The 24,050-nt window shown below is 44.3% G+C and overlaps 1 protein-coding gene and 1 pseudogene across 2 annotated transcripts; one reads left to right on the top strand and one right to left on the bottom strand.

Annotated features, from left to right (window-relative positions):
• Positions 1-764: 764 nt before the first annotated feature.
• On the bottom strand, positions 765-24,050 carry PRKRIP1 (PRKR interacting protein 1). Its single transcript, XM_082431252.1, has 6 exons — positions 23,874-24,050; positions 23,168-23,246; positions 22,243-22,343; positions 18,693-18,778; positions 17,747-17,814; positions 765-1,243 (listed from the first exon to the last, which is right to left on the bottom strand). The coding sequence occupies exons 1-6, from the start codon at positions 23,997-23,999 to the stop codon at positions 1,149-1,151; spliced, it is 555 nt and encodes a 184-aa protein (XP_082287378.1). The 5' UTR covers positions 24,000-24,050; the 3' UTR covers positions 765-1,148.
• Positions 1,250-7,115, top strand: LOC309645740 (small nuclear ribonucleoprotein G pseudogene; annotated as a pseudogene). The gene has a single exon. The product of its transcript is annotated as a small nuclear ribonucleoprotein G pseudogene (transcript).

The raw sequence follows: 24,050 nt of genomic DNA on the forward strand, positions 1-24,050 counted from the left end.
GGTGTGTGCTAATTTATTATGGCTGACTTGCCATCTCAGCTTCCTGGGAAAGAAAAATTCCTGTGACTTGAACTGCGGAAAGACAGAAGTTATCACAGATGTCACGTGGCTCAGGGTGGAGCCAGGGAAATCAAGAAAAGTAAGATGTTTCTTAGTTTCCCTTCACTCAAAACCACTACTTCCCTAATTCTATCAAACTCCATAAAAGGCACAAAATAGAACTAGAAACTTGGAAATATCCAAAAAGTGAGCAAAGGCTCTAATTAGAAACCATCCCAGTTCCTCCTGTTGGCCTGAAAAGGCACCCTCAGTCACCTCCCATTTTCTGTTTAGATCCCCTCTGAACTCCGGATGAAAATGCAGCTTTTGGCCAATGCATCTGCTTCCCCTGCAGTGCAGCTAGGACCCCCCAGGCCATCTCCTCTGGTCCAGCCCAGGCTGGATTCTCTACCTGCTTATTTTCTACTCACCGGTTGTTTTTCCAAAGCTCCTCTCACACGTTAAGGTCCTCTCTTCCGGCTCAGGCCCAGTTTAGTCCCACATCCCCCTCTGCACACGTGTGCTGGGAGGGAGCACGTGTTCTGGGGTGCAGTCCGCACTCTCCGTTGAAGGAAATGGAGGTCACGTGCCCTGCAGTGAGAATTAGCTCCACAGCCAAGGCCATTTCCTTCAACAAGTCTGGGAACAGGCCCCATCCCTCTCATGTCGTTTCACAGCCTTCTCTACAGTTTCTGTAATTAACATTCACAGGTCCGAACAAAACCTAAAGTTTTTCTGTTCTTTACTAAATAAACATTTGCTTCACAGAAACCAGCCCCAAACACACCAGTGTCCAATTACGTGAGAACAGGCAGCAGGGGGACCAGGTCATACATCTCCCCCCTTGCAGCGAGAACGTTATGAACCCTGCCTGGCAGTGCCCTCGAGTGTCCAGGAGACGGTCCTCTCTCCCACAGGCCCAGTCCTGCCAACAGGGGGGCTGTGAGCCCTTGGGGTGGACTCCTACTTGCTTCTATCCAGTGAGGCTTTGGGAGGGAAAATGAGCTGAAACAGAGGTTGCTCCCTTCCCCTTGAGGCCTGTGGAGGCTTTTCTGAGGTCCCGGTCACAGAGCGGGCCAGGCTCCAGACAGCTGCCGTGGCCAACATCGTCATCGCCCCATGATGAAACTGGCCTCGTCCTCCTCCTCTGTTCCAGATGCCGCCTCAGAGCCACTGGATGGCTGCTCCTGGGACTGACTGGATCCTGTAATCACACGACATTTGGATTAGAGAGATACAAATCTTAGAGTATCCCCTGATTAGCGAATCAAGGGGTACTCCAAGAAAGGACTGCTCAGGAAAAGCCAGGAACCAGCTGTTCTTGGACTGTACAGGGAAGAGCCCGAGAGGCCCTCATGTCCACCAGTCCCCACTGCCCCTCCCGGGTATAGAGGGCCAGTCACAGAACTGACCTTACCACTGCTGGAGGGCAGGCCTCATCCTCATGAAAAGGTCCAGCACACATGAGATCCTGACGCCCCACAAATCAGGCCTCACTGCTTTTTATATGATCCCCCCAAAGTCTGTCACCTTGGCAGGGCGACATCCACAGCAGCCCTTTAACATTTTGCGCTAGGCTGACAACACTCCTGCTGATGTCTCCAGCTCTCACCCCAGTCTGCAAAAGGAGTCTCAAAAACCTTGTAGCAGAGGGCTCTGCCTACAAGTATGTTGGCTTCCCGGCTCTTCCCACAGACGCAGAAAGCCTCTGACACTCCACGTGCAGCTCTGAATCCCAGTGTCTACCCTGGCGGTCTGCCAGTACCCTCAGTGCAGCTGAGCTGGCTGAGAGCAGAGCACAAAGACAGCTTGTTCCCAACTCCTCCCCTCTTCTTGGGAGCAGGGCGGCAGGCGAGAGCCGGGACGAGGCAGAGCCCACACCAGTCCTCCAGCTCCCCGTCCACGCCAGGAGGCCACTCGCAGGCACCATGGGCCTCCTCCTGCAGACATGCAGAAACTCACTCCAGCATCCCAGGGCCCACAGGCACCAGAGCTTTGCTACTGCTGTTGTCACAGGGCCGAAGGGCTTCAAGGCGTGGGGGCGCCCAGGGCACAGCACGGTCACCTGCCCACCCTGGGACGGGACACTGGAGCGCACCCACGGCAAGGGGCTGACACACCTTCTCTGTGGTTTAATTATTCAGGGTTTCCCTCCATCTTAGCCTCAGGCCAAAAAGAACAAGAAATTCCGAAAGAACAAATGATGAGCACGCTTTAGTAGCTAAGATTTGCTGAACACCTATTATGTGCCAGGCACTGTGCTTGCTGTCTTTGCATATACGTACCGTCTTAACTCTAAACAGCAGTCTATGAGATTAGTAACACTCCTCTATATCCATCTTACAGATGAGAAATAAAGCTCAGAGAGGTTAAGTAATCTGTTAACCAAGGTCTCATAACCAGTAAAACCAGGACCTAGGATTCAAGCCTGGACTATCTGACTTTCAAGCCTCTGGTACCTTGCCTGCAGAAATGCATAAGGAAACAGAGGCAAAAGAAAAATGACATGACAGCCATAAAAAAGAATGAGATAATGCCATCTACAGCAACATGGATGGACCTAGAGATTATCATACTAAGTGAAGTAAGTCAGACAGAGAAAGACAAATACTATATGATATCACTTATACGTGGAATCTAAAAAAAAAATGATACAAATGAACTTATTTACAAAACAGAAACAGACTTCGAAAACAAACTTATGGTTACCAAAAGGGAAGGGGGGAGGGATAAATTAGGAGGTTGGGATTAACATATACACACTACTATATATAAAATAGATAACCAACAAGGACCTACTATATAGTACAGGGAACTCTACTCAATACTCTGTAATAACCCATATGGGAAAAGAATCTGAAAAAGAATAGATATATGTATAACTGAATCACTTTGCTGTACACCTGAAACTAACACAACATTATAAATCAACTATACTCCAATATAAAATAAAAAAGAAAAATGAGGTGAAAACAGGAATGAGGTGAGCATACTGAATGGATAAGGAAAATGTGGTTTATTCATACAGTGCAATGATTCAGCCTTAAAAAGGAAAAAAATTCTGACACAGGCTGCAACATGGATGAACCCTGAGAACATTATGCTGAGTGAAACAGGCCAGTCACAGAATGACAAATACTGTATGATTTCTCTTACAGGAGGTACTTAGACTAGCCAAATTCAGAGACAAAGTAGAAGGGGTGGTTGCCAGTGCTGGGAGGAGCAGGAAATGGGGAGTTGTTGTTTAAAAGATATAGTTTGTGTTTTACAAGATGAAAAGAGTTATGGGAATAGATGATGATGATAATAGTTGCACAATTTGAATGTATTTAGTGCCACTGAACTGTACACTTAAAAATGGTTAAGATGGTGAATTCTGTGTTATGTGTATTTTACCAAAATTAAAAAAAAAGGAGGGGAAGAAAGAAAAAAGAAAGAAAGGAAGAGAGAGAGGGAAGGGAGGGAGGGAGGGAGGAAATGCTATGCAGAGACTGAGTGAAAAACTATAGATGGATCAAAAACATAGCTCTGAGCTCCCTGAACTCCTAGGGCAGAACTCCCTAAGCGCTCTCATGTCATGGCACTCATGGAAAAGGACAGTAGTTCTATGGCATGTGGGGCAACCGGTCCAAGGCCATGGGCACTCAGTCTCCACCCTGAAGGCAAGGGGATCAGGGTCTCTGCCCTGTGTAGTCCATTCCCCATATACCAGCGGGGGAGCCCTGCTCTAGAACCTGGGCTCCAAGGCCGAAACTGCTGATTACCTGTTTTGTTCCATAACTTAGTCATACTTGGTCAGCCTCAAGCCTCTCTAAGAACCACCAACCATATCCACAGAGATCTGAACACAGCAGGACAAGAGCATAGGCTTTGATCTTTCATTCTGATCTTAAAGAGACAGTAAAACAGGAGGCATCTTTGAGCTCACCGAGTAGACATCATGAGCAAGGCTCACCCTCCTGAGTGGAAGAAATTTATGGAGAAGTTATCACTAAAATTAAATGGTGGCAGACATGTCCAAGGAATATTGTGGGGCTTTGATCCCTTTATGAATCTTGTGATAGATGAATGTGTGGAGATGGCAACTAGTGGGCAACAGAACAATACTGGAGTGGTGGTGATACGAGGAAACAGTACCATGTTAGAAGCCCTGGAACCAGTATGAACAATGGCTGTGTTCACCAGAGAAATCAACTGCTTCCACATGTCCCCTCCACATTTTACTATGATAAAAACTGGCTCGTGTACATTTTATTACTGAACATTTTTATTAAATAAACTTTTGTAATAGTGAAAAAAAAAACCCCAGTGAAATACTCATTAACCTGGATGTTTGTGGAATGGGGTGTCCGGATGCCTGAAGTGCTGACAGAGGAGACTCAGAGCGCTCCTTGTGACTGAAAAGCTCCTGAAAATGTAGTGCCTCAATTAATAGTAAACACAATTGTTTCCTGTGTGTCGGAGACAGGTTGTTGGGGCCTGGAAGTATCTCTCTAAAAAAGGAGAAACCTAGGAATCTGCTGCACATTCAAGTCATTTGGTAATTCAACAAAATCATTTCATTCTCCAATAAAAAGAAACAGGACTCAGAGAAATAGCTGATTCTAGGTTACGGACAGGAAATACACAAGACAAGTCTGGACTATCTTGTAGTACCAGGAACTAAGGAAGTGCTGTTAAAAACAAAACAAAACCCCTCAAAACTCCACCAATAATGGAAGTATGTAAAAGGGACACAGGGGCCATCTGAAAGAGCTCCCAATGGCTAAAGCTGGAAGACTTTGGGCAAGAAAATAAAGTAGTACTGGATTAAACCTAAAGTATAAAATAAATATCCCAGAGTCCATATTGATATAAAGAAATGAGGGAGAAGACAAATCCACGCAGAACAATTTCAAATAGCTTATGTAGCTACTCCGCCCTCATGGAGGGGCTGTATAACCCACCACTCCTTAAGTATGGGCTACGCATAGTGATTTCTTTCCAAAGAGCACAGCGTGGGAAGGGGAAGAAAAGAGTCACTTTACACAGAGAACCCTGAAGAGCACTGCCTGAGCAGGTGATCAAGGGCAACATCAACTGTGACAAGCCATCTTGACAAGCACCCAGCCCTGACCTAAGAATGGTACTTTATCTCTGTGGTCTTCCTCCCAAAAATAAATAACTCATGAGAAAAACGTCAGACAAATCCCAACTGAGGGACATTCTACAGAACATCTGACCCTCAAAACTCTCAAGGTCATCAAAACAAAGTCTGAGAAACTGTCAGAGCTAACAAGAGCCTAAGGCTACATGATGACTAAATGTAATGTGATATCCTACATGGGATTCTGGAACAAGAAAAAGGCATTAGTTAAAAATTAAGGAAATATAAAGTATGGACTTTAGCTACTACATGTATCAACAGTGGTTCATTAGTTGTGACAAATGAACCACATTAACTTAAAATGTTAACAACAGAGGAAACTGGGTATATGGGAATTCTCTGTACTATACTATCTTTGTAATATTTCTGTAAATCTAAAATCATTCTAAAAGTTTATTTAAAAAAAAAAAGACACTGTCTACCCTCATGGAACTGAGATTGCAACTGAATAGATAAGCATGTATGTGATTCAGCAGATTCTGTAACCAAGTATGTGCAAAACCCTGTGGAGCAAGGTGGAGGCTGGGTGGGGAGGGAGGTTAGGAAAGGCTTTACAAAGAGAGGAAGGTGCAAGATGAGAAGTCTTCCAAGCAGATGGGGAGTCGGGTAGCATGAAAACGAAAAAGAGCTCAGAGGCCTGAGCACGAGCAGAGGTGGGAGAATAGAGATGTTAAGCTTGGCGAGGGTAGAGGACATGTGGAAGGGAGTGGCCAGAACAAAATGGGGGAGAGACCAGAAAGGGCAGGAATGCAGGAGCTACTGACTAGGTTTCAAGCAGGATCACCCCGCAGGTAAGCACAAGGCCAGTGGAGACTCATTATCTGGGATCAAATCCCAGCCTGTCACTCACTCCCGCTAGTTCTACGGGTGCCATTACCACTTGGTCCCTAAGGTCAACTGTAATATGGGGATAACATCACTGCCTATCTCACAGGGCCGCTGTGAGGATTATGTTAGTTAATACCTGCAAAGCACCTTAGAACTGGGGCTACACAATAAATGTTCAATAAATGCTAAGTATTGTTATTATACAAGCAGAAGAATGAATGACAATCCAACCTCTGTCTTAAAAAGAGCTTTGGAGGCTGTTCATGGTGGGCGGCGTCGGGGGTGGGATGGGAAGAGAGTGGAGGCTGTTACCATCGTCCTGCCACATCTGAAGATATAGATAGATATTGACTGATTGGCTGTGCTGGGTCTTAGTTGCAGCATGCGGGCTCTTCGTTGCAGCATGCAGACGTCTTAGCTGCGGCATGCATGTGGGATCTAGTTCCCCGACCAGGGATCGAACCTGGGCCCCCTGCATTGGGAGCACGGAGTCTTACCCACTGGACCACCAGGGAAGTCCCCTGGATCTATATTTTTGTAAGGTTTTTTACTAAATCCTCAATGAGACCTTGACTTCCTCAGAAATCACATTCTTATCCATGTGGAGGAATATGGCAAGGATATGGTAAAAGTGTACACCATTGCACACTGTTGATGGCAGTAAAAACTGGTATTACTCCTTTGGAAAGAAATTGGCAATACATTTCAAGAGCTAAGAACTCTTTTTACACTCTGTGATCTAATAATTCCCACTGCTGGAAATTTATCTCAAGGAAATGACCCAGAAAGAGGGAAGGGAGACAGGTGCATAAATTCAGTAAAATATCTTCTAAAGAGAAAAACTGGAATCAATCTAATGTCTAACAAAAGGGAAAGTGTTAGGTGTATCATGGCATGTCAATTGCTGGATATTATCAGTCACTGAAAAAATTATGAAGGACCAGAAATGCTTATAATGTTAAATAAAAACAAGCAACGTGGAAACTGCTCATACACTACAATTATCATTACATACAAATGACGTACATATGGAGAGATTAAAAGAAAATGGACAGAAAGAAAGGTGATCTATGAGGATGATAATATTTGAGCTTTTTCCATTACTCTTTTTTTTTTTTGGCTGTATTCGGTCTTCGTTTCTGTGCGAGGGCTTTCTCCAGTTGTGGCAAGCGGGGGCCACTCCTCATTGCAGTGCGCGGGCCTCTCACCGTCGCAGCCCCTCCTGTTCTGGAGCACAGGCTCCAGACGCACAGGCTCAGCAGTTGTGGCTCACGGGCTCAGCCGCTCCGCGGCATGTGGGATCCTCCCAGACCAGGACTCGAACCCGTGTCCCCTGCACTGGCAGGCAGACTCTCAACCACTGCGCCACCAGGGAAGCCCTCCATTACTCTTATGCTACTGTTTACATAAAATTTTAAAATCTAAGAATCTGAGATTTTATTTAGACTATAGGAATACTAGGTAAAATGCCACTGAGTGTAATTGAAACTGATGTTAACTTTTTTAAAAAAACCAGATGAATGGGGACTTCCCTGGTGGTCCAGTGGTAAATAAGCTGGTCCAGTGGTAAAGAAGCCCTTCCAATGCAGGGGACATGGGTTCGATCCCTGGTCGGGGAACTAGGTTCCTATATGCCGTGGGGCAGCTAAGCCCGCATGCCACAACTATTGAGCTTGCGTGCCTCAACTAGAGAGCCTGCGTGCCACGAACTACAAAGCCCATGTGCTCTGGTGCCCGCGCGCCACAACTATAGAGCCCATGCATCCTGGAGCCTGTGCACTACAACTAGAGAAGAGAAAACCTACACGCCACAACTAGAGAAGCCTTCGCGTTGCAATGAAGAGCCCACACCACAACGAAAGATCCCGCATGCCGCAAATGAGACTTAACTCAGACAAAAAAATAAAAAAACAAAGCAAAAACAAACAAACAGATGAATGAATACGCTAGGGAAAAAAATCCTTTTGTACTATGGAATTGCAAGGACATGGGAAAATGTGATACAATGTTATATGAAAAAGTAGGACAACTGTAAATATGATAATTATATAGATTTATAAAATAAATATTAAAATTGAAATAAAAACGTGAAAATGTTAAAGCGATTATTTTTAGTAAGAATTATGGATAATTTTTATTTTTGACTTTATTTTCTGCATATTCTAAAAATCTCTAAAATGATCATATATTAATTACCTTTATTCTCAAGACACAAAGGCTATGGATAGTTTTCCAACATAATATGTATAAGAGTTTTGGCACTGAAACAAATAGTTCAATCCAAAACATAAATTGAGGGGCTTCCCTGGCGGCACAATGGTTAAGAATCCACCTGCCAGTGCAGGGGACACGGGTTCGAGCCCTGGTCTGGGAAGATCCCACATGCCGCGGAGCAACGGAGCGCGGGCACAACTACTGAGCCTGTGCTAGAGCCTGCGAGCCTCAGATACTGAGCCCGTGAGCCCCAACTACTGAAGCCCGCGTGCCCCAACTACTGAAGCCCGCGTGCCTCAACTACTGAAGCCCGCGTGCCTAGAGCCCGTGCTCAACAAGAGAAGCCACCGCAACAAGAAGCCCGCACACCGCAACGAACAGTAGCCCCTGCTCGCCGCAACTAGAGAAATCCTGCGTGCAGCAACAAAGACCCAGCGCAGCCATAATTAATTAATTAATAAAAAAAAAAAACCCCACATAAATTGAGTGCCTTCCAAACACCAGATACCAGCTGAGATATGAATTTTATTAGCTGGGGACAATGTGGCCCCCCTCCCCCATGAGGGAACACTTGGCAATGTCTGGAGACATTTCTGATTGTCAATGACTGAGGGGAGGGTGGGTGCTGCTGGCATCCAGTGGGTAGAAGCCATGATGCCCTTCAACATCCTACAATGAACAGGATATACATAGTCCCTTACAACAAAGAATCATCTGGCCCAAAGTGTCAACAGTGCTGAGGCTGGGAAACTGCTTCCCCCCACCCCCAGTTCTGAAATGATTACAACAGGTTTAGTGGACATCCATCATCTCATACAGATACAGCATTAAAGAGACAGAAAAAAAATTCTTGCTTTTGATGAGAAATCTCTTAACTTTCATTCATGATGTACAGCAGTATTAGTTATCTTTATCATGTTGTACATTACATCTCCAGTACTTATCTTGGAACCAGAAGTTTGTACCTTTTGACTACCTTCATCTAATTCCCTTTCCTCCCATTCACCCACCTCTGTAACCACAAATCTGATCTCTTTTCCTATGAGTGTTTGTTTGCTTGTTTTTGAAGTATAATCGACCTACAACACTATATTAGTTCCTGGTACACAACACAGTGATTCAATATTTCTATACATTTCAAAATGATCACCACGATAAATCTAGCTGTCATCTGACACCATACAAAGATATTACACAGTTACTGACAATATTCCCCACACTTACACATTTCATAGCTGTGACTCATTTATTTTGTAACTGAAAGTTTGTACCTCAATCTCCCTCACCTATTTCTCTCCTCCCTGCCACCGTCAAGAAACTGCCCTTGACGTACTTAGCAACAAATCACCTTAAGGTCACCCTGGGTTTCTCTGGTAGGTGAGCCTGTGTCAGGATAAATAACACTGGTATCAGAATACATCGTTTTGGGAGTTCAAGGCGTCACAATAATCCAAACGGGCTTAACACCATCCTGTGGTATCATTCAGACAAGTCCCACACTGCAGGGCGTCTTCACTGAACTGCTGGACCAGCACGGACAACAAGTGGGGATATTTCCTCTCCAACAACAGAACGGAACTCCTAGCCAGCTGCCCCTTACCACTTTATAGGAGAAGAGCCAAAAAGCTCGAGTAATTTATCTCCAAGTCCCTCAAGAACCCAGAAGCGCACAGAAGCCACCTTGTGGCACAACTGATTATCACATTAAGTTTCTGTTCACTTCAACCACCTAGAAAACCTACTTTCCCTTTCACAAAATGAAAAATAAGGAAGGAAGCTGAGAGGGTGAGGTAAACGGCACACAAACCATCTTTAGGAAGTTATCCCTACAGCACTCTCCATCCAGCTCATTTGGTGCAAAGCATATACAACCATGTATTATTACTAATCATTTTTTTAATAGGTACAGGTGCTAACTTCACAAGTAGAAGAGCAGGGCTCATGTGTCATAACAATGATTTTCAAATCTGTTTGACTGCAGCCCACAGCCCACATAGAAAATGAAAGAAAATTTCACAAAACAGTTATTCGGGGTGTGATGCATTCTGATATTTTCTAGTCTACTTTATGCATGTTTGAAAAAACCATGAAAAAACCAACATCTGTAACCTCTAAGCTGATTTCATGACCCAGTGAGTAAAGGATCACATCCCTCAGTTTGAAAAAACACTGTGCTACTATGATGCAACATGGGCACAAACATCTATCTTTCTGATAGAACTGAAGCTCAGGATGGGGGAGACCCAGTGAGAGGGCACAAGGCCGTTTTAAACAGGTTAGAGGTTCTGGATGAAATCTACCATCTCATATACTCTTCATAGCCTTGGGCAAATTAAAGAAAAGTGACTGAAAACTGCACCATCACATGCACCTAACGTGTAAAAGGGGCTAGAAAAGGGGGATTTAAGAAACCTCAGCTCTGGGGACTTCCCTGGTGGTGCCGTGGTTAAGACTCTGTGCTCCCACTTGCAGGGGGCCTGGGTTTGATCCCTGGTCAGGGAACTAGATCCCACATGCATGCCGCAACTAAGGAGCCTGCCTGCCACAACTAAAAGACCCAGCACAACCAAATAAATAAATAAATATTAAAAGAAAAAAAAGAAAGAAACCTCAGCTCTGGGATGTTGCCTCCTGTCTCCTTCAATTCTAGAGCTGATCACTAAAAAGTTATTAAGTGATTCCAAAGACCCACTACAGGTTTATTAAGTACAAACTCAGAGCAAACTAACCTGTTTCTTGTTCTGAAAGGTTCTTAGATTTACTGGTGAGGGAACCGCCCCTCCTGCTGCCCAAATATGCTATATCTTCATTACAGCAAGGTGTTTGGCAAAGTTATCAAGCTGTGGAATTTTAGATCTAAAAAGAGCTTATCATTTTACAGACTAAAATTTAAAAAAACCCTCTGCTCAAACAGGAGATGCTAAGGTCAGGGTGAGCCAGAGTGAGAGCTGAGCCTAGATTCTATGCCTACTGTACTTACTCCCTGACCTCAAATTATCTTAGTTTAGAATGACACCTCTGTGGGTAAGAGGAAAGAAGAGTGAGTCTAGCTGATTCTTAGCTGGAGAATAACTCCACCCAGAGTTTTGTGAACAGGTCCATGTTGGCCTAGATGGAGCTCGCTAGTGGATGCTGGAGGGCTCTGGCCCTGGCCCAGTCTGGCTCAGCATTTTTACCAATGACAAAAGGAGGTATGTTTATCAGTCCTGCCCCTGACATGGTAACATGCTTAATTCAAGAACCACAATTCAAAAGGATTTTAGAAACCTGAATCAACGGAGCCAATAACACCAAGCTGAAATGCACAAGAGCTAAATGTCAAGTCCTGTAATTGGATTCGAAAAACCAAATAAGAGGGTGGGTCCCAGGTAAGACAGAGCAAGCACATTTGACCCCGTTTCTCCACTGAACACCGCTACAGAGCCTGGACAGAGTGCGTGGACTCTGAGGAGCACGCCGACTGGGGAAAAAGACCAGAATACAAAGTGCCACTGGAACAACATCGTGTGTCCTGTTCTTTTTCTTTCTTCCCTCCGGTATCCCCCAGACCGGACTCAGGGCGATCCAATACGCAGAAGTGGAAACTGGGCACAGACACAGTTCCAAGAGAAACCTTCTACTTCTGATTCAAGGAGTAAGAAAGCGGACTCCTAATGCTCAGAGGAAGGGAAATTCTTGTGTTTCTTCTTTTCTCTCCATTCTCTCACACCCTAGCTCCCAGGCAATCCTGCCAGTGTCAAGATGGCCACAGCAACTGCGGTGCAATAGGGGCTTGCATGTGCAAAAACTTTGAAGGAGGGGAACCTTCCTCTCTGATCAGAGGAGCTGTGGTCCTAAGATGGCTGGGCAAACTCTGTTGCTTTTCTTCTCTGTCCTCCCACCACTCAGCCCTGGATGCAGGGGCAGCTGTACAAAGTATGTGGCAGAGTAGGTAACTAAAGCCCCAACTTTCTTTTCTTTTTTAAATATTTATTTATTTATTTGGCTGCGCCAGGTCTTAGTTGTGGCATGTGGGACCTTTAGTTGTGGCATGTGGGACCTTTAGTTGTGGCATGTGGGATCTAGTTTCCTGACCAGGGATCAAACCCGGGCCCCCTGCATTGGGAGCTTGGAGTCTTAGCCACTGGACCGCCAGGAAAGTCCCCATATGGGATCTTTTTTAGTTGTGGCATGTGGGATCCAGTTTCCTGACGAGGGATTGAACCCAGGCCCCCTGCATTGGGAGCTTGGAGTCTTAGCCACCGGACCACCAGGAAAGTCCCAAGCTCCAACTTTCTGGCTGGAGGTCTGAAAAGGGGAGCCCCAAGAAACCAGAACTACAGGGGAGATCATGGAGAGGGGATTAGAAGAGACATCATAAAGTTGTTTGTAAACTCCTGGGCCCGCCCTGACAGCACATGCATGGATCTGGCCCTAATCGTCATGCCAAACACTTTGAGAACCAAACTCAAAGAACTAAACCCTGACTGGCCACTGGGTGGCACACACAGGACACATCTGAGAGCACAGCAAAAGCTTTAAAAACCAAACTGACACTGGAACCACAATCTACAGAAGGCTGGTCAGAACCTGTGTTCCAAACACAACCGGGTTGACTGTCTGCTAAAACAAATATCAGCAAGACCAGAGCCTCATGATATAATATTCAAAATGTCCAGGATCCATAGAAAATTACTCGGCATGTGAAGAATCAGGGAAATCTCAACTTGCATGGAACAAATGCCAATGTCAAGATGACCCAGATTTGGAACTACCAAATACTTGAAAGTAGCTATTTAAATATTTTTCCAGGAAGTAAGAGTGAAGACTCTTGAAACAAATGGAAAGACAGAAGACTGCAGCAAAGAAATAGAAGGTATAAAGGAGAATCAAATGGAAATTGAAAAACTTTTCTGAAAAACATAATTCACTGGATAGAATCGATAAGCAGAATGGAGGTGACACAGGGAAGAGACAGCTCGAAGTCAGATCAATAGGACTTACCCAGTATGAACAACAGAGACAAAAAAAGATTGAAAAAAAAAATCCCCAATTTGACAAAGATACATGCTTACAGATTCAACTAGCTCAGTGAACTCCAAACCCAACTCCAGGATAAACCCAAGGAAATCCATGTGCAGACACATCATAATCAAATTCCTGACATCTAAGGATCTTGAAAGCAGCCAGAGAAAAACAATGATAGGAGAACAATTTGAATAACTACATATTTTTTAAAAATCAGAAATCATGGGCTTCCCTGGTGGCGCAGTGGTTGAGAATCTGCCTGCCAATGCAGGGGACATGGGTTCGAGCCCTGGTCTGGGAAGATTCCACATGCCGTGGAGCAGCTGGGCCTGTGAGCCACAACAACTGAGCCTGCGCGTCTGGAGTCTGTGCTCCACAACAAGAGAGGCCGCGATGGTGAGAGGCCCGCGCACCGCGATGAAGAGTGGTCCCCACTTGCCGCAACTAGAGAAAGCCCTCGCACAGAAACAAAGACTCAACACAGTCATAAATAAATAAATAAATAAATAAAAGAACGTGAATTTCTAAAAAAAAAAAAAAAAATCAGAAATCATGGAGGCCAGAGGAAATGGAACAGCATTTCAAAAGTGCTGAAATAAAAACTGCCAACCCAGAATTCTATATCTAGTGAGAATGTCCTATAGGAATGAAGGTGAAATAAAGATAGCCTCATATGAAGAAAAGCTAAGATAATTTATAGCCAGCTGAACTGTTCTAACTGAATGACTAAAGGAAGTTCTTCAGACATACGGGAAACAATACCAGATAGAAGTCTGGAACATCAGGAACAAAGAAAAAGCAACAGAAATGGTAACTATCTGGTCACTATTCAAGACTAGTCTCTTGAGATTTCTGAAATATATTTGATGACTGAAAACAAAAAGAGTAACATCATAAAAACAGAACTACCATATGATCCAGCAATTCCACTTCTGGGTATTTATCTGAAGAAAATGAAAACACTAATTCAAAAAGATATGTGCATCCCAGTGTTCACTGCAGCATTATTTACAATAGCCAAGATATGGAAGCAACCTAAGTGTTCACTGACAGGTGAATGGATAAAGAAGATGTACACACACACACGAATATTACTCAGCCATAAAAAAGAATGAAGTCTTGCCATTTGCGAGAACATGCATGAACCTAGAGGGTATTATGCTAAGTGAAATAAGTCAGACAGAGTAAGACAAATACTGCATGTTTTCACTTATATGTGGAATCTAAAAACAAACCAGAAACAGACTCCACTGACAGAGAATAAACTAGTGGTTGCCAGAGGGGAGGAGGATGGGGGAATGGGCAAAATAGGTGAAGGGGATTAAGAGGTACAAACTGCCAGTTATATAGTAAATAAGTCACAGGGATGTAATGTATTGGGTTGGCCAAAAAGTTCGTTCTTTTCCCCCGTAAGGTGTTATGGAAAACCCTGAACAAACTTTTTGGCCAACCCATACAGCATCAGGAATATAGCCAAAAATATTATAATAACTGTACAGTGCACAATCTATGAAAATATCAAGTCATTATGTTGTACACCTGAAACTGAAATAATATTGTAAGTCAACTATAGGTCAATTAAAAAAAAAAAGTAACATTATCTGAAGGGGTTTTCAATGTATGGAGATGTAATACCTAAGACAACTATAACATACAGAGTAAAGAAATCTATGTGATGAAAAGTTCTACATTCTACTTAAAGTGGTGAAATGCTGATTCCAAGTAGACTGTGAAAGTAGTACAAATACAATAATCTCTAGAGGAACAACTAAAAGACTATAAAAAAGGAAACAGTTAAAAACACGATAAATTAAAATAGAATAATAATAATGTTCAAATAAATCCAAAAGAAGACAGGAAAGGAGAAACAGAGAAACAAAAAACCAGAGAGAACAGGACTTCCCTGGTGGCGCAGTGGTTAAGAATCCACCTGCCAATGCAGGGGACATGGGTTCGAGCCCTGGTCCCGGAAGATCCCACATGCTGCAGAGCAACTAAGCCCGTGTGCCACAACTACTGAGCCTGTGCTCTAGAGCCCATGCTCTGCAACAAGAGAAGCCACCGCAATGAGAAGCCCGCACACTGCAATGAAGAGTAGCCCCTGCTCGCCGCAACCAGAGAAAGCCCGCGCACAGCAACGAAGATCCAACGCAGCCAAAAATAAATAAATAAATTTGTTAAGAAAATAAATTTGCCCTATTTCCTACTCCCTCTCCGCAGATCCAAGGTAGCCTCCCAAATCAACAGCCTCCTATTCACAGTAGCTGTGAAAACCAGCAGCCTAGCAGCCACTGGAGGAAGTAAACTGCCCTGGGAGTTCCTCAGAAGTCCCGTACCCAGAGCACTGTCCCTATTTGACCTGTCTGGCAGCTCCCTGGAAACTTCCACTCGCAAGGCTTGTCTTGTCTTTATTCAACCTGACTCAGTGAGAACAGCCTTTTCCTCAAGGTATTTGTCAAAAACAATCAGTGGCAACTGTTTAACATCATAGCTGCCTGAGGCAGTGATAACAGTCGAAGCAAACAAGAAACTGACCAACAATTTAAGAGGAAAAGCTGGTGATCTAGAAGGCCACGTGCACGTGCAGAGCTGTGCACATGTCTAAGACAGTCAAGTGATGGCCCTAATCTCACCTCCGGCTAACCTTGAGGCTCTGTGCAAGGAGGAAGTGAAGGCTAAGGCAAAACTGTCAACTGCCTGCCAGAATGGTGAAGGCATGCTCCACCACACACAGAAAGCCCCTTGGCAAAGATCAGGAGACTTACTGGTTCAAAGCATTTCAGGAAATCTCTAATCTTCAGCTGACCACTAAGCTAACCAAGCAAAGACTTCAGTTGCCACACACAACAAAGAATATAAGCTGTACAGAATTAGTTCAGGAAAGTCACTAAACACATAAACAGCAACAAAGACAACAAGCAGCAAAAACAACAAACCCTGGGCAGGGAGGGTCAAATTACCAAGAGCCAAGGAGACCTTTCTATTTCCCAATATAATGCGGTCCAAGCCACAGCACCTCCTTCAACAGAACATGAGACTGGTGGGGTGCCCAATCCTCCTGCCCTTGGACCAAGTACTTCCACATTCCTCTGTGTGTGTGGGCTGGGGGAAGGGCAGGGAACGTGATGAGGTGGTTTATTTGAGGGATGATGTCCTAGCAATCACATTCTGGTACCGTAAAATAATTTCTTCCCAGAAATGGTAGGCAACAGGCTAAAACCATACCATATATAGTGTGTCACACAGTACATTTACAACTCATAAGCAAACTGGTCCTGGAAGGGGCCAATCATATTTCCGTATGTCAGTGCAGGTCTGATTTTACCTTAAGACCAAAAATCACAATTAGGAACCATGTCTAGTCAATCAGGGAATAGCCACCAATTCAGAGATGTGGTGACCAGTTGTCATTGTTTCGTCTCTTAGCATCCTTGGTCCTTTCCACCTGGGAACTCTCTCTGGTTCGCAGCCCAGGGGTTCCCAAAGGAGTGGCTGGCACCACTGGCCTTGTGATGGGTTCGGACGTGGGGAGGACTGGCGGCACTGTGGGATGCTGACACACTACTCACCCCCTATCCCTCCTTCTAACAAATCTCAATTCTGTCTACCGTGACAATGGACCCAGCATCCAGTGATGGATAAAGACAGTCATGACAATTCTGTTTTCTTTTCATCTAGCCTGATGACAGCAACGGATGGCAAAGTGACCTAGTACCGACCAATGAGATACAAGGTAATATGTGATGGGGGATCTTTTGCTCTTCAGTTTAAAAAAAAAAAAAAAAAAAAACCACAACAGACAAGTACCACTTCTTTCCCCTCTTTTTCCTGCTTTAAATGTAAGTATGATGCCAGGAGCTGCAGCAGCCATCTCATGCCCACAGGATAAAGGCCAAAAGAACCGCAGGGGTACCGGGCCTGACACTACTGAGCTACTCAACCACACTGTGCTGCCATCTACCACCAGGTTTCTTGTTATGTGAGAAAAAGAATTCCTCTTTGCTTAACTACTGCTAGTTGAGTTTTCTATTTCTTGTAGCCAAAAGCATTCTTAACTGATTTGCCAAATGACTCAATAAGAGCCAAAGAGACACAAAAACTCTTTTGCTAGGGACACCCCCTGTCTTTCCTACTAGGCAAGAATGAGCCAGGGTGTGGCCCGGAGCAGCTACTGGTACCTCACAACCACAAGGAGGAAGCGAGCCTCCCTGAGGACAGGGAGCCAGGGGACAGAAGGAGACAGTGAATGCCAACAACATCAGAGCTCCTTTACCAGCCACGCCCGAGAGGAGGTCTGTCCTGGACTAAACGGGAGGCAGTATCTTTCTTTTTTGCTTAAACCAGTTTGGCTTCCTGACACTTGCAATTAAATGAGTCGAAACTAATAGAAACAAGCCTTCATTTCTTCAGAGGCCAGCCAACCTACTCCAAACTCTAAATCTCATTCTTGACAGGTCAACCACTGCGATCAGCACTAAGAAAGGTCACGAAAGAAAAGTGGGTACCACTCACCTTCTTTCTGTTTCTTCTGTTCAAGTTTCATCTTCTTTGCCAATAATTTCTTCTCTTTTAACTTCTGGCTGCAAATGCAAAATAATTAATTCCTTAACTATTTTATATTTTAGAAAATACACATCTACTTACAGAACCTTTAGCAATTTAGTAATTACACAAATGCTACGATAAAATGAAAGAAATACTTCCTCACGACTCTGCTACTCCAACATCATCAACACTATCAACCTGTTTCCTTCATGAATCAGGATCAGATTCTTTGGAGTCCTGAGGTGATTAGCGCAATCCAGAAATACTGGCGATACTTTCTCATTCAAAGATATTTAAGGACAATTTTTAGAATCCTCTTCAGCTCTCTAAAAGTTGAGGGAGCATTTATTAAAACAACACACACACGTGCGTGGGCGCAGTCTGTATACTCATGTAGTCACTTAGTGAGGTTACAGACCCTCCTTTAAGGGAGAAGCTAACCGGGAAGTTTGCTCATAGCAACTTATTAAACCTGATGTTAAAATACCGACATGAAGGAGACACAGAAATCCATGCGCTCACCACCGAAGTGCTGACCAGCAAGCTCTGGAGAATCTGTAGCAAGCTGGGGGCAGGGGCAGGGGGCAATAAGTGACTTGATCTCTCCCCAGGTACTGGAAGAAAAGCCACTCCTCTACGGGGGTGTTCCACTGTGGGTTTTTTTTTAGCTGCGCTGCACAGCACGTGGGATCTTAGCTCCCCGACCAGGGATCAAACCCGCGCCCCCTGCATTGGAAGCGTGGAGTCTTAACCACTGGACCGCCAGGGAAGTCCCCACTGTGGATCTTTACACCCAAGACCTATACAGGCCATACAGGTAAACTTTTGACTACAAGGACTCGTTCACCAACTATTTACTTCTACATTTCCCGCCCTAAGTCTCAGTAGTTACGGGATGCCATAAAGCCCTCACCGCTTTTTCCGACGCTTTGCAGTCTGCTCCTCTGCAGCAATTTTATTCTTTTCCAGTCTTTTCTGAAATTCTGCATCCAATTTTTGCTGCAAAAAACCACATCAGTTAGACAAACTCTGGCCTGCCTGGGTATGAAAACTCTAGAAGTCACACCACTGGGGGTGCTACAGGTACATCGAGGTCTCCAGAGCCACTTTAAGAAGTTGCCTCACAGGTGAGGCAGGCAATCAATATATGGATCTCTGATGGTGAAATAACTCAGTTCATTAAGATACCGTTCGTGCACAAGTAAATGTAAGAGGGAAAGCATGAGAGGGAGCACGCTGAGTATTCCCTGAAGGCAGAGGCAGCACTACTGGCTCTGGTTCTCCAGGGCCTTGGAAAATGTGATATCGTGACATAACATATATACATATTTGGTCTTCATCTACTGTTTTTGGCACATTAAAACTCTTACAAATTTCCTATATAAGAGCCACAGGGGGATCTTTTATTATAATATTTAGTTTTGTTCCCAGCTCCTGAAATAACTCCAGAAATAAAGATGAAATGGGTATCTTTTGTTATTCATAACCAGCCCCTTTCAACCAAAGGAGTTTATGAGTGACTTTGGGAAAGCACCTAAGGAACGGGGCTGGTTGCCAAGGGAACCTTCTGCCCCACCTCCTTGACCTCCAGGGAGGGGAGAGGGGCTGAGGGTTGAACTAATCACCAACAGTCAGTGATTTAATCATGTCCACATAATGAAGCCTTCAAAAACCCCAAAAGGCAGGGTTTGGATAGCTCCTGGGTTGGTGAACACTGGAGATGCTGGGAGAAGGAATGGAAGCTCTGCATCCCTTCTTCCATGCAGCTGTTCCTGAGTTATATCCTTTTATACTACACCGGAAAACTAGTAAGCTGTTTTCCTGAGTTCTGTGAGCCCCTCTAAGCAAATTACTTGAACCTGAGGAGGGGGCCATGGGAAACCTCTGATTTATAGCCAGTTGGTCAGATGCACAGGTGAAAACAGGGACTTGTGGCTGGCCTCTGAAGTTGGGGGTGGAGCTCAGTCTTGCAGGACTGAGCCTTAACCTTCGAGATATGGCGCTATCTCCACGTAGACAGGGTCACAATTGAGTTGAATTGTAGGATACTCACCTGGTGCCACAGAACTGCTTGGTGTGGGGAAAATCCCCACATCGGTGCCCAGAAGTGTCAGAAATGCAGTAGAGTACTGACAGTAAGGAGACACACAGGAGTGTTGCTTCTTCAGAGACAGTGATGGGGGTTCACTGGGTGGAGTGGCCAGAGGGCTGCGACCGTGGAATTTTCAAGTCCTAACTCGCTACGGTTATCAAATGACCGATTCTAAGGCAGCATAACATGTATTGCCGTCACCTGCTACTAAACACACCTACAGGTGTACATATGTATATGTGAGTACATACATACATACAAATAAATATATATCCATCCCTTGTATTATTTCTTCCTAGCAGCTCCCTGTTTCTAAGCCTCAGCTTCCTCATCTATAAAATGGGGGAAACAATAATTTCTCCTTCCCTGAGCCTTTAGGAAGACTAATGAACTGCAATAACCTACAGGAAAGCTCTTGTAAACTATAAAGACATCTACTGATAAAAAACAAGTGCCATCTCTATTTCTTCTAGTTACAGCCATAAAGGTCGATGGAGCAAAAAAGGAGCCAGCAGAGGAGGAAGAGGTGGCTTCAACACCTCTGCCAGGCTCTGTGGATCTGCTCAGACTAATGCAGAAACTGAGAGCAGAATTATGAAATTAAAAAGAAGGGTCTCCTTCCAAGAAAGGAATCAGCTTTAATTAGAGTTCAGCTAGAAAGCAATGACTTCAAACTAAAAGCACCTGATCTGTTTAGAAGCTGAGCTAGAAATGTCTGAAGCTCAACCAAGACAGAGCCCCCCGCTGGCTGCTGACCCCGGCAAGGGCTCAAGCAGGAGTCAGATGTGGTCTGTCAGTGGTGACAATCTATCAGTCGCTGTGGAAGGTAAGGATTCTCTTGCATCTCTTTTTTTCTCCTAACCTGAGAGCCTCTCTTTCACCATGTGAAATAAAACCTTTGCACTTGTGTGGATTCAAGGTTTGTGAAACATTTTTCTGTATTTTCTCTGGGTCGTTAATCAATACATAAAAGCTTCAGACTAACTGATGGCATTTGAGACAACCGTCTGCTCTATTTCCTCCCCTCTAAAGTAGTTTAAAAATAAAAAAGTGCTTCTGTTAGTTTCTACATACAGAGTTCTGTTTATTCCTAACAGCGCAAATCCTTCAGTGACCTGGTACAGCTGTGTGACAAGTCACCTGAAACTCCTCACTGGAATTGAGAAGTAGCTGAAGAACCACCGACACCTGGAGGCCGAGTGAGGGCTGCAGGACAAGCAAATACCAGGTGAAAACCACCATGGCAATGATCCCAATTTGTTCAAAAATCATACAGGTATTTTTCAAACTCAATTTTGGCCATTCAAATAAATTTTTAAGGGACCACTCACCACCACTGCAATCAAAAAACTTAAAATATCTTTGAACAAACGTGGGGAGACATATGTAAAATCTCTATATATGATCACTGAGAGATACAAAAAGATTAGACAAATAAAAGAAGACAAAGATTTTAGAGGGGATGACTAAACACTATGACATCCATTCTCATTCAAGTTAAGCTACAGATTCAATTTAAATCTAGTAAAAAAATCAAACAAAACTTTTGGAGTGGATAAAATAACTCCAAAACTCAATTCCAGAAAGAAGACAAGTGAAATGTCCAAAAGAATATTTCTTAAGAGCAATAGGAGAGAGGTTTCTGGCCTTTCCCATCAAGCAATGGAGAGCTTAACAGTTCTTACAGTACAATTTCAAAAGCAATTCTCAATTCTTAAAAAAAAAAAATTTTTTTTAATTTTAATTTTTATCTTTATTTATTTATTTTTGCCACACTGCATGGGTTGCAAGATCTCAGTTCCCTGACCAGGGACTGAACCCGGGCCATAGCAGTGAAAGCACTGAATCCTAACCACTAGACCACCAGGGAACTGCCATCAATTCTCCATTCTTAATCAATTATTATTTGACACCTGTCATGAAGAAATGCCAGTCTCAAAGCTAGAAAACTCAGAGGCAAAAACACTTGAAAGCACACCACTACTAGCACCAAACACACAGCTAACTGGAATTACAGGCATTTAGCCAGAAAGAGAGAAACTATAAAGAAATAATTACTCAAGTGGTGTGAGATCCTGCTTCTATTCCATGGCAAATGGCCTGGAGGGGAAAGGGGACTCTGCTGGGCTCTCCACCACCTGGAAGACTCCCTCCCCTCATTCATTTCCTAGTGTGAGCATCCTGCCGTGCTGGGTCTGACCTAAAAGTACCCTGGACTCTACCTGACATCTGTTTCTCGTGCTGACTTTACAAGGCAGCCCTCACGCAAGCCACAACCAGGTGTATCTACTCTTCTTCAAGTGCTTTCTTCTAAGGTTTAAGTGCACACTGCCTAAACCCAAGGGGTCAGCCAGCCTCCTGGCTCACTAACCTTCTCAGCCATGGCATCCATGTAGTCCTGTCGCTGGTACTCTCTCCGGCGCAGATGCCTGTACACATGGAACTCTCCGCTGCCGGCCCCAGCGCTTGAACCTAAAGCCAGGACAGTCCAGAGCTTTTGATGATATCCAGTTACCAACACAGGCTACTCCTAATCACAGGGGACCAAAGAAAGATACTAGAAGTGATGGAAGGGACCAAGCCTGCCCTACTCCCCATTGTACCCCAGAAGCTAGCACACTGGCTGGTATATTGTAGGTATCATTAAATATTTGTTGTGTGAATGTTGAATGTGAAGTCACCAAAAATTCCACTCTAGCGCAGTATTAAAGAGGACAAGCAGACTATCGTTCAGAGACCAGAAACCTAAAAGAGAGCCTGGGACCTTTCCCTCCCCCACCAGATGATTTCACATTTGACATGCTAGGTTTCTACTTAGTTGAAAAGATGTCCATGATATATGAAGTGAAAGAAAGTAGGTTATCAAATATCAAATAGTATGTGTGGAGCAACCATATTTTTGTAAACATGTTTTCTTAAGCATGAGTGGTTTTGACTATAAAGAGGTCTGGAGGACTGTATCAAAAAGTTACAAATAGAACGATAGATTACAGGTGGTTCTAATTTTTTTACACCTGTTATTTATTCTCTTTAGTTAGTTATGTTAACTTACAACCCAACAAAATAAAAACTATTTCCATTTTGAAAAAGCAAGGTATTAAAAACAATGCAGAAGAAAGTTCTCTAATGCCAAACCACAAGCAACAATACCCCTTCATTGTAAGAGCAAAATACTGGATCAGTGAACTTTTTTTTCTTCCTATCAGGGATGTAATTAACAAATACTAACTGCAGAGTTTTTAATACCTACACTTTAAAAACTATTTAAACACACACCCACATCCAAAAGACATTACCCATTACATCTCGGACAAATTCTGGGGGAGGTCGAGGTGCCCATTCACTCATTTTTTCTGGAATTGGAACTGTTTTGTCCTGCAACATTTAAACACGAAAGCATTTGTATGTATAAACCGGCTGACAAAGTGACATCTTTTTCAACCAAAAAACTTTAACTTAAGTATTGAAGTAAGGCTGCTTTGCTTCTTGGACCCAAAGCTGAGTTTGTTTTCTTCCCTCTGCCTTTACTTCATCCTGTATATTCTGGGTCCTATCAGAGCCCACAGCCTTGCCAGGGCTACACTCAACTTTTGAGGGCAGAACTCAGAAACGCGACTCATCGTTTATGGCTGGAAACCTCCAACCCCAGGTGTCTCGGCCAATGCCTCTCTAACAATTAGTGCTGTTCAGAAGAAAACAAACCCTTGTGCTAACCCACGGATTGTATCTTTCCAGTCTAAGGCTTCTGTTCACAAAGTTAAAGGGGCTTAGAGCACGAGAAGCAGCTTCGCAGCGCCCTCATCCAGGCTTGGCTCTAACATAAGAGCAGAAAATAGCTCACTATCTCCGGGGCCGCCTACTCCTTCCTAAGGTCTGACCCTGGGGTTCGGGTACTGAGTTCCAGAGTTCGGAAGCGGGGAAAGAGGGCCCGCTAGCGCCCAGAGACGCCGGAAGGGAAGGGGGTGGGACTCGGAAGGGCCGTCAGCCCGCGCCTCGTCTTACCGGGTTCTTCATTAGCCGTTCCAGCTTGAGCTTCTGCTCCTCCGCCGCATTCTTGGGGATGACGAGCGCCTGTGGCTCTTTCTTGGGCCTCGGCGGTCGCACCGAGGAGGCGGCCGAGCTTGCCATCACAGCTCTGCGTCTTTTCTGGCGAGCGGCTGCGCACGCGTATGACGACAG

This window comes from Balaenoptera physalus, assembly GCF_965194825.1.
Source record: "Balaenoptera physalus genome assembly, chromosome: 16".
Lineage (NCBI taxonomy): Eukaryota > Metazoa > Chordata > Mammalia > Artiodactyla > Balaenopteridae > Balaenoptera > Balaenoptera physalus.